Genomic DNA, 9,675 nt, shown 5'->3' with positions numbered 1-9,675 from the left:
AAATCTGCAGGGTGAGGTAAGTGCTGATGATGCGGCTTCATTAATTGCGCTCCTCATCCGGAGCAGCTGTTGATTTAGATCCCCCAATAGGATGACTTCTGTTCGAGTCTGATACAGTCACTGAGCCTGCTGGACTGTAAAGTAGCCATTAAGCCCATTGATTCAGCAGCCCGTAGTGCAAAGCAGGGTGTTGGTGACTCACTCATACACACATTGTTCTTTGTGTGCTGTTATTTTTTGTCAAGCATTTAAGCCAATCTAAGCATTGTGACAGTTGTGGATGGCAACTAGGCAGAGCTGATATTAAAAGCAGCTCAGTAGAACCCAGACCTGTGATCCTTTAATAAGCATATTTTTTTCCTTTGTAGGTCATTGGTGTTTATTTTATTTAATTAAAGTGTTTTTTTTATGCCTGCTCTTTATTCTCGTGGTTGTGACAAACATAATTTAAAGTCTTGATTAAAAAAAATTAATACCTTAATTTTCTGGCAGGCCATTACATGACTGGTGTATAAATAAGAAAATATCCACATTGCTCCATTGTTTTTTCAGCCACTGCCATGTCTCTCTTCCTGCTCACTGACCCATATCTTTACATTCAAATTTGTATTTATAAGCATGCTTTCTTGTTTTATACTGTATTTGATTTTCAGAATTTGATCCCCTAATCTGTAACCTCACAATCTCTATTTTCTCTAGGAAAAAGACCATGTACATTTAGATGCATAGCCTAGAATTGGCACATTGCCTATAGTAATAATCTGAGCATCACAAGTTGTTACTCAATACAGTTGCTACAGTGGAACTACTTGAAGAGCAACGCTTGTGTGATATGTTCATTTTTATCCTAACGAACGGAAAACTTTACTGTTGTTATGTACTTAGTGAAAAACCAACTGTATAAAGATGCAAAATTTTGATGAATGAAATGTAAAATTTTTATTGAAGTTTAATACAAAGCTCTGTGCAATTCTGAGTAATTAGTTCATTAGTTCATAGTTCAAAGATTGATTTCAATGACATGAAGACATTATTCTTTAAGCTTCATATAGTTTCCGGTTCTTTGAATATGGTCAATTTGAAGCAAAAGAAAGGATTGCAGGACAGATTTTGAATCCAGGATGTGGATGCAGGACGTTTACTAAGCCTGAACAATAGTATAACCATCCTTATATAGCTTTTTATATTTATAATTTAGTTAAATCACATTTTTTTTATATTTATTGCATGCAACAGCAACTGATAAAGAAATACTGCATTTTATGTTATACATCCCATGAAAAGACTTGAGGAGATATAAATAATTGAATTTGGTTCTATTGATTGCCCCTATCATTGCCTTGCTTTTATTGGTGACTTGAGACCATACTGTAAATTATCGAGCTGACAGCTTGTCATGGTTGATGATCATTTGCTGGCAGAGCATAATGAAGACTAAGAGAATCACTTTGGGCTGACCTCAGATTACACACAGTACAAGTGTGTTCTCCAACTCAAACACCCATATGTGTTTTTTTAACATTCAAGATGTAGTCCTTTCATTTTCTCTTCATGTCAAGCAGTGATTTTGGATAAAGAAGCCTGGCATGCAGTTCAAGTATATTTAGTGGGTAGGGCAGATCACTGGAGTTCCTGTGAAAGGAAACTGCATTGCTACAGCATACAAAACATTTTATGCATTTATCTACTTCCAACTTTGTGTCAGCAGTTTACACTCTCATCAGAAGGTTAAATAGATGACATTAATAATTGCTATAATTGTTCTATCTTTATGTAAAAATAAAATGTAAGATTAAAATGATAGGAAATAACCTCAATTGCCTGAAACTATTACATTCAATACGCCATTTGTTATTGGATGATGTGGCAAATGAAACATTTTTTATTTTTATATATTATTATTATTATTATTAGTAGTAGTAGTAGTAGTAGTAGTAGTAGTCGTAGTCGTAGTCGTAGTAGTATTATCATTTCTTAATTTAAATTAAAACGAATGTGGGAAAGAACATAATAATACTTCAGAATGCAAATTCATAGAATGCACATTCCAGAGGAACATAATTTTGCCCTTTACTGGCTAAGTACACTTACCTGCAAATTGAAAAGGGGCATACCAAACTACTTCAGTAACAAAAGGAAATAACTTCATAACCTTGTTGAGTCCACTGTGATGCCTTTAAGCTAGATGTCATTTTTATTTTTTTTCATTGCCCCTGTGCACCAAGTATTAGCATAGACACATAAAATAACGTACATACTATATATTTGAAATTCCCCCCTTTTTCTTATTCGCATCTTTCTGTAACATGATATCTGTTACCTTGTTCTCTCAACAGTCAATTGCACAATATGACCCACCCTCAACCCATCAATGTTTCCATGTGTCACATTTTCTCAGATGTTTCTGATATATTTTGTAATAGAGCACATTTAAGATACACAACCTCAACTGTTTTCTAACATGCACTAACAACACAAATGGAGAAGTCTGCATGTCCCATGTCTCACACTTGAGGTACACATCCCTCAATGGTGTGGGGTCACGTGAATGATGCTCAGCCCACACTCGTTAGTCGTGACTAATAGTATCATCTATCAGGAGATTTACGGTGCACTGCAACCCAGCAGCTACAGCGCTCATGCTAATGAGAGTGAGAGGCGGGAGCTACTGTAGCTGCTCACAGGGCTCTTCCCCACCTCCACATGAATCTTACTGACAGTCTCGATCACCATAACCTGAGAGACTTACATTTAGCGTTTGGTCAGATGGCCCTTTTGAATCGTTCTTAAATTATTTAAAATTAAATAAAAAAAATTTTTTCACATGATTTTAATGTGGATAAATAATTATAAAGAGTTTATTCAAACCTGGGAGGCGATAAGGTTAAAGTTAAAATTGTTTTTAATATGTCACATTTCCTCCATGTGCACACACACATACCAGCTGTATCATAAAGTACAAATGGCTTTTCTGTGTCCATAAATTTGGTTTACAGGGATTAAAAGATAGATAAACATAATATAGTATTGGTTCTTTTCAAATCAATTTTAGATTTGCATTTCTGCAAAAACAAAAGATCGTTTTAGCAATTTTACATTGCAAATTAGTGAACACAGCATAAAATATAAGGTATTAAGGTATAAAAACACCCAAAATCAATTCAAATGTAATATTTTTAACAGACTCACCAGTCCAGTTCTCTGTGATTATGAAATTACCTTAGCCTAATACATCTTAAATGTCATCGGGTGAGCCGTGGATCTATTTGGAATTATTATCTTTCCACTATTATGGAATTATAGTTAATTATTATTAATCAAGGTCATGAGTAAGTATTTAGTTAATATAAAGAACTGTAAAAATAATGCCACGTTGCCAGAAAATGCAAAAAAAAAAATGTGAACCCAGTGTTTTCTGGATAATTTTATTAAATTATTAAATACAAAATAAAAACATACACACTTAAATATTTCTACACAATTCAATACGTATGTGTTAAGAACACAGGAATCGAACTAATATCTGCATTTTATTCATATGAATGTATTTAGAATAGCCTTAACATAAATAAGGTCAATAAACTGACTTTTGTTTTTAGTGTAACTTACATGATTTGTGTGTTTACAGCATATGAAAAAGTTGATATAGTGAATAAAAATTCGATCATTTCTTCCAGTTTTCAGGGAGAAGTCTTTTCCATTTGTCACTCTGCAGGAAGCAATGAGTTAATTATTACACAGTGTTAAAATTATTATTATTCATTGACTCATGCAAATGTAAAGACAGATAGTTGTATCTACAGCAAAGTTAAACTGAAAACACTCATAAACATAAAATATACAATAAAACATGCTTGAAAGATATGTGTATGCATATTCCAATTGGTTACATATGCACATCATAGACATGCACTCACCTTAAAACCCCATGCTGACTCATTTGGCTTTGGTTTGAAGTCTGGTAGTGTCTCGTAGGTGTTTACTTGAACAAAGTTATCCTCTGGGTTTGTAGTGGACCTTGATTCAGGAATTTGCTCATAAGTGTTCTCTAACAGCAAATCGTTTGACCTGATTTCATTAGGCACTTCAGCATATGTTACATAATTCTTCTCAGGCTGCTCTTTGCCATTTTGATTGGCAAATTGGCCAGCTAGCTGATACAAGGAATAATCACGTAGCATATCCAGACTGTGGCTGTGGTTTGGCATCTCTTGGCTGCTGGTTTTCTTAGCGTTCTCTCTCTGTACTTTAGGGGACAGCTGAGGTGGGTTTACGGTGAAGTTGTTCAGCTTGTACAAATTATCTTCCCTTGTGTTATCATCCAGTAAGGGGAGTGATTTACTCCTGCAGTCTGAAAGGCTGAGTTCTGAGTAAACAGTACCCTTTCCATGTGCACGCATGTCCTTGGCTGTAACGTCTGGTGGGGCAAAACCTGGCACTACTCCACTGTGTCTTGGCTGTACAGATCTTGCATCACTAGCTCTGCTTTCCAGAAGCCTGGCCTGTTCCAGCTGGGCATATAGTAGTGTCTTGCTCTCTGAAATGCTTTTTTCCTCCAGGGAGCCAGTTTTTATTGGGCAACCTCTTTTTGGAACTGGAGGGATACCCTGTGCAAGGTAATTGGTTAATTGTAATCAATGTGGAATAGGTGGTAATATTGTGGCATATATGAATATATTTATTCGTTTTAGGATATATATATATATATATATATATATATATATATATATATATATATATATATATATATATATATATATATTTATATTTATATATATATATTTATAGATATCTTAAAGCAAATAAATATATTCATAATAAATATTATTTTTATGTATGTAGATACACACACGTGTACATACATACATAAAAATTATATTTCTTTTACACTATATTAAACAAATATATATATATATATATATATATATATATTATAAAATATATATAATATATATATATATTAAACAAATATATATATATATATATTATATATATTAATATATTTTAAAAATAATATTGCGCATGTAAATTGTGTGTTAAAAATATTTTTTCTTTATTTAATTTCATTTTAAAACAACTATCTATTACCTAGTATATTTATGCTTATACATACTGGGGTGTTTTTGGTGCTCTTAGGTGGCAAGGTTGGAGCACTCTGGTACTGGGCTGCCTGTTCGGCTCGCTGGTTCCACATCTTTCTCACTGCCTCGACACTCACTCCTGACTTTAACTTAGGCTCAAACTGCACCACATCATAGAGATCATTTGTAGGCACCTAAAAGATAATTCAAGACACCATAACTCTGTCAGATGTTTTTTTTTCATTGTTAACATATTTTGCATTTACATTTAGTATTTTATGTAAAATATACTATACTAGGTACAAGCATTTGAAAATAAAGCAGTGTACCTCAAAACAAGACACTGTCAAGTATTCACCAAATGGCTCAATTGGACTGGTCTTATAATACTCGATAAGGCTGGTAAGTGTATCATGCATTTCGGTGTCTCCTGTAACAATAAACTGCCCCTCCTTATTCTGGTTGATGACAAAGTGCCGACACCGGTCACGTCCTCTAAAAAAAAAAAAGAAAATACAGGAATTTAGATAAGAAGTTTTGTTTTAACAGAGAACTTCACACCAACTTCCTCCATTTCATATAGGAAATGCAAATCACATTGTATACAGACTGTTTTACAAAAAGCAAAAAGTACAGAGGAGGAGTCAAATGAAATTGAATGCCTGCTCAGTGAATGGTGTCTACTGTTAAAGCGTGCGATCGGTTGATATGTTGAGACTCACCGATATGACAGAATGTATCCAGTGGCTTTATCACTGAGGCGAATAAGGAAACAGCCCAGTTCTTTATCTCTCAGATGATCTTCTGCATCCCTGTATAATACAGGCCAATGGTTTTTTAAACAACATTTTTATAATAACATCATTACAAAAACCTTTTTGTTAGTTAGTATAGATAGTTTGTAGGTTACACCAAGCACTCTGATGTGAAAACTGCTAAAGTGATATAGTTGAAACTGAATAAGTTTACAAATTAACAAGCACAGTGAATCATTAACAGAACTCTGACAAGGATGTTTTAGGAGCTTACATTTCAAATGAATTATATTCATAACAAAATCAAAACAATTTCCACAATTTTAAAGCCCCAATTTAATTTTGTAAAGTTAGACTACTTTTTCTAATGGCTAACAAAACAATACTTTTTTTTTAATAAAAAAAAAAGCTTACTTTCTGCTGATAAAGCCCTGGAACCAGGCAGGAAAGTTGCCTTTGTGAAGGATGAGTGGAGCCTGGGTCTCAGTGAACCATTTGAGGGCCAGCTCCCTCAGTTTGCTTGTGGTGTTCTCCGGCTGCATCTGCTCCATCTTGATGCGATCCTGAACACGATCACAGGGAAGAGTATTTAACACGGGCTCTAAACACATAGCTCGCTAAGCTACAGAGTGGATCTGGCACCCTAATTTGCCTACTTTCCGCCTCATGCTGTAAAAAAGCCTGCAGCAGTCTCAAAACGGTCTTTGTTCTTGTTTATCTCGACTGTATTGGTTAAGACAGAGTGGTTACTTTCTCTGTAGTGACATTACACTACTTTTGGTCATATGGACACTATAGGTTACTTATTATAGTAAGCATTTTACAAAATGAAATTGATAAAAAAAGATTATTTGAATGCAAACATAAATAGGTAAGGTAATTTACTTATATTTAGCTACAGTTAACTTCAGATTTAATATACTAAGTTTAAAATCCAGTCATATAGGTTTACACATATATTAATTAATGTTTGAATCAAATACACTAGTGCTAATACACACAGGTTTTATTCAGAAACTACAATTGTCAAATCAAGTTACAAAATGATGTAATAGTGGAATCTATTAACCACATTGATCATAGCCCTATTTTATATTAGCTATGCCCCATTATAAACATAGTTTATCATTGAGTGGACTATACATTGCATTTTGAAAAATACCAAATATTTTGAAAGCAGATAATTAAAAAATCTATAGTAAAACAAAATTCATAAAAAAAACTATTAAACATCTTATATCTGCATATCATTACTCATGATTTACATAATGCTAATTAAAGTGGAATAAGTTAGTAAAAAATGTTAGCTGTATTATCCACACATATTATGCATAAAAGCAGTGAAATCATTTCTAAAATCATCATAACAGTTTTGCTTAATCTTAATATACTATAAGGCATTTAAAAGCTCACCCTCATGCAAAACAGTAGGCAGGTCACAATCCTGTGTGGCTTCTTCTGCTCCATTGAGCTCTTACCAGTGATGGGTTTTAAATTCGTTTTGCAACAACAGTGTCCAAGGCGATGTTGATTGCACCCCAGAGCTAATGAGCACAAAAATCAGCAGAATAATAAATTATTTTTTAAACATTTATTTAATTGATACTAACAGCTGCTCAGCTGCTGTTGAGTACCACTGACAGACCAAAACCCATTGTGAACACATTGTATAAGTAAAGGTTTCAGGCAAACTTATAAGCACTGAATTCCTAAATATATCACATTTTAAAAATAAGAAACCATAGGTTTTTTTTTTTATATATAATGAAATAATTCCTTAATTTTCTATAATCTACATGTGCCATCATACAATAAACAGTAATAATATAGGAAAAGGAAAAATAACCATTTTTTTGTAAACCATTCAAAATCAAAAGCTTATTTATTATAAATAAATTAAGGAAAGCAGCAGTTACTGAACAGTGGAGACATACCTGTTGGTGAGCGTTGCTGCATGTGGTGTGATTTGAGTCTCATGTTGCTCAAGACAGATGTTCTCCTCAGCTGCTTTAGAGAAAAGAAAAGGCGTTCTGAAGGTGTATAAACAGTTACACCATTGATATACAGTGCTGACATTTACATTAGACATCTTCCATGGTGACTGGAAAATTCAGGGGCAAAAAAAAATTTACAGCTCATGTAGGGTTGAATGAGAGTACGAAAAGGAAACACACACACACACACACACACACACACACACACACACACACACACACACACACACACACTCACTCAAACACACACACACACACACACACACACACACACACACACACACACACACACACACATGAACACACATGCACATGTAGATCTGAGGGTTTTCACCAGCTTCAAGTTTCCTGAAGAGAAATGGAACTGAGCAGACAGAGGAAATAATTGTGGTCTCAGTGTTTTCACATACAGCAACTGCAAGCAGTGGATGATACCCGTCATTTCCTGAAGGATAAATTGACATGTATTTATTTTACAGTAGATAGAGGAATTGTACAATCATTACAATATACAGGCATAGAAAATAAATGTTAAACATAATCAATGTGTTAAAAGGATCTTTACTATGAGTCTTTGGGTAAGCACAAGACTGTCTTTATGTGAACAGCAGCAGTTCATAGCAACATTTCAATATAATAAAGGTTATCCACTGAATCATGAAATTATGAGATTTTGACATTAAATGCTTTTGTATCTGTGAATATTTAGGGTATCTATGTGCGATCATGAACAACAGCAGCAAACAGCAAGAAATACAACTACTAAAAGCTCCATGTCAAAAGGCTACAGTATATATACATCAACAGTGGTCTCATACAGACAAAAGTCAAGGTTTTATTTGACTATAATTGCATAATCATTTTAATAAGATATAAGTTTACTATGATCTTTACAAAAAAAATTTACAAAAAAAAAATCTTATATAAAATAAATAAATACAAATACAATTGATACTCAAAAATGTCCCACAAAAATGTTTTTTCCCCTCAAATGTATGCTTTGTGGATTTTGTCTTACTATGTGTTCCACTGAAGAAATTCCTCTAGGATACACACAGTTACCATTAGAATGTTTACTGTAATAAGGAGGTGCTTCATGGTTAGTCTGTGTGTGTGTGTGTGTGTGTGTGTGTGTGTGTGTGTGTGTGTGTGTGTGTGTGTGTGTGTGTATGTGTGTGACCTGCCTTTTCCCCTCTGCGAGTGGGACATACAGACTCGTCAGAGCTGATGCGTCAAAGGTTTCACATTGAACCCAGACACACATCAGGCCCACATACAAGCAATTTAGACCTTAAAAATGGAATTAAATCAGATTTTACTTCAACCTCCAACTGGGCCTATGTAACTCCTTTTCACTGGCTTTTACCTTTTCATTTCTTTTATGATTCACATGAGGTAATCACTGTATGATACAGTGTTCCCACTGCACAACAGGCTATACAGGAAAGATCTGGGAAGTACAGAAAATGACGAATATCTAACACTACAGGTTAAAGATTTTTACCGGAAAGATTGAACTTCAGCAATACTCACCTATTCTATTATTCATGGAAAATTATTTAAAGCGCTAAGGCACCGAGCTCAGTGAATCATGGTAATGTGATCACAAGCTTTACTGTTTGCTAATACTGAGACAAAAACATACATTTCCACCTTCACTTGAGCCTAGTCAAACCATGTGGTATGGCATATTGTCTATAGGATAGCAAACCATCCTATAGAATTTTCATAACTCATTTATTCAAGAAGTAAACCACACCAATAAAATCAGTCATTTAAAAATTATAAATTTTTATATTTTTGAAGATAGTTAATAAATTAGGTCACAGTTACTTCATTTTCCTT

The 9,675-nt window shown here is 33.9% G+C and overlaps 1 protein-coding gene across 1 annotated transcript; it reads right to left on the bottom strand.

Annotated features, from left to right (window-relative positions):
- Positions 1 to 3,411: 3,411 nt before the first annotated feature.
- Positions 3,412 to 7,998, bottom strand: sh2d7 (SH2 domain containing 7). Its single transcript, XM_083545855.1, has 8 exons — positions 7,771 to 7,998; positions 7,250 to 7,380; positions 6,251 to 6,399; positions 5,804 to 5,893; positions 5,411 to 5,576; positions 5,114 to 5,275; positions 3,918 to 4,607; positions 3,412 to 3,709 (listed from the first exon to the last, which is right to left on the bottom strand). Exons 1-8 carry the CDS (start codon positions 7,910 to 7,912, stop codon positions 3,665 to 3,667), a joined length of 1,575 nt encoding a protein of 524 aa, XP_083401981.1. The 5' UTR covers positions 7,913 to 7,998; the 3' UTR covers positions 3,412 to 3,664.
- Between the last annotated feature and the right edge of the window lie 1,677 nt (positions 7,999 to 9,675).

This window comes from Silurus aristotelis (genome assembly GCF_946808225.1).
Source record: "Silurus aristotelis genome assembly, chromosome: 7".
Lineage (NCBI taxonomy): Eukaryota > Metazoa > Chordata > Actinopteri > Siluriformes > Siluridae > Silurus > Silurus aristotelis.
This window is presented reverse-complemented; position numbering and strand designations above follow the sequence as displayed.

What these genes read in the sequence shown, in the direction of transcription:
- sh2d7 (XM_083545855.1), bottom strand. Translation starts at nt 7,912, where the DNA reads ATGTCAGCACTGTATATCAATGGTGTAACTGTTTATACACCTTCAGAA. An exon ending in GCCTACTGTTTTGCATGAGG is followed by an intron (nt 6,400 to 7,249) that starts GTGAGCTTTTAA and finishes GATCGTGTTCAG; the next exon opens with GATCGCATCAAGATGGAGCA. An exon ending in AGAGCACCAAAAACACCCCA is followed by an intron (nt 4,608 to 5,113) that starts GTATGTATAAGC and finishes TACCTTGCACAG; the next exon opens with GGTATCCCTCCAGTTCCAAA.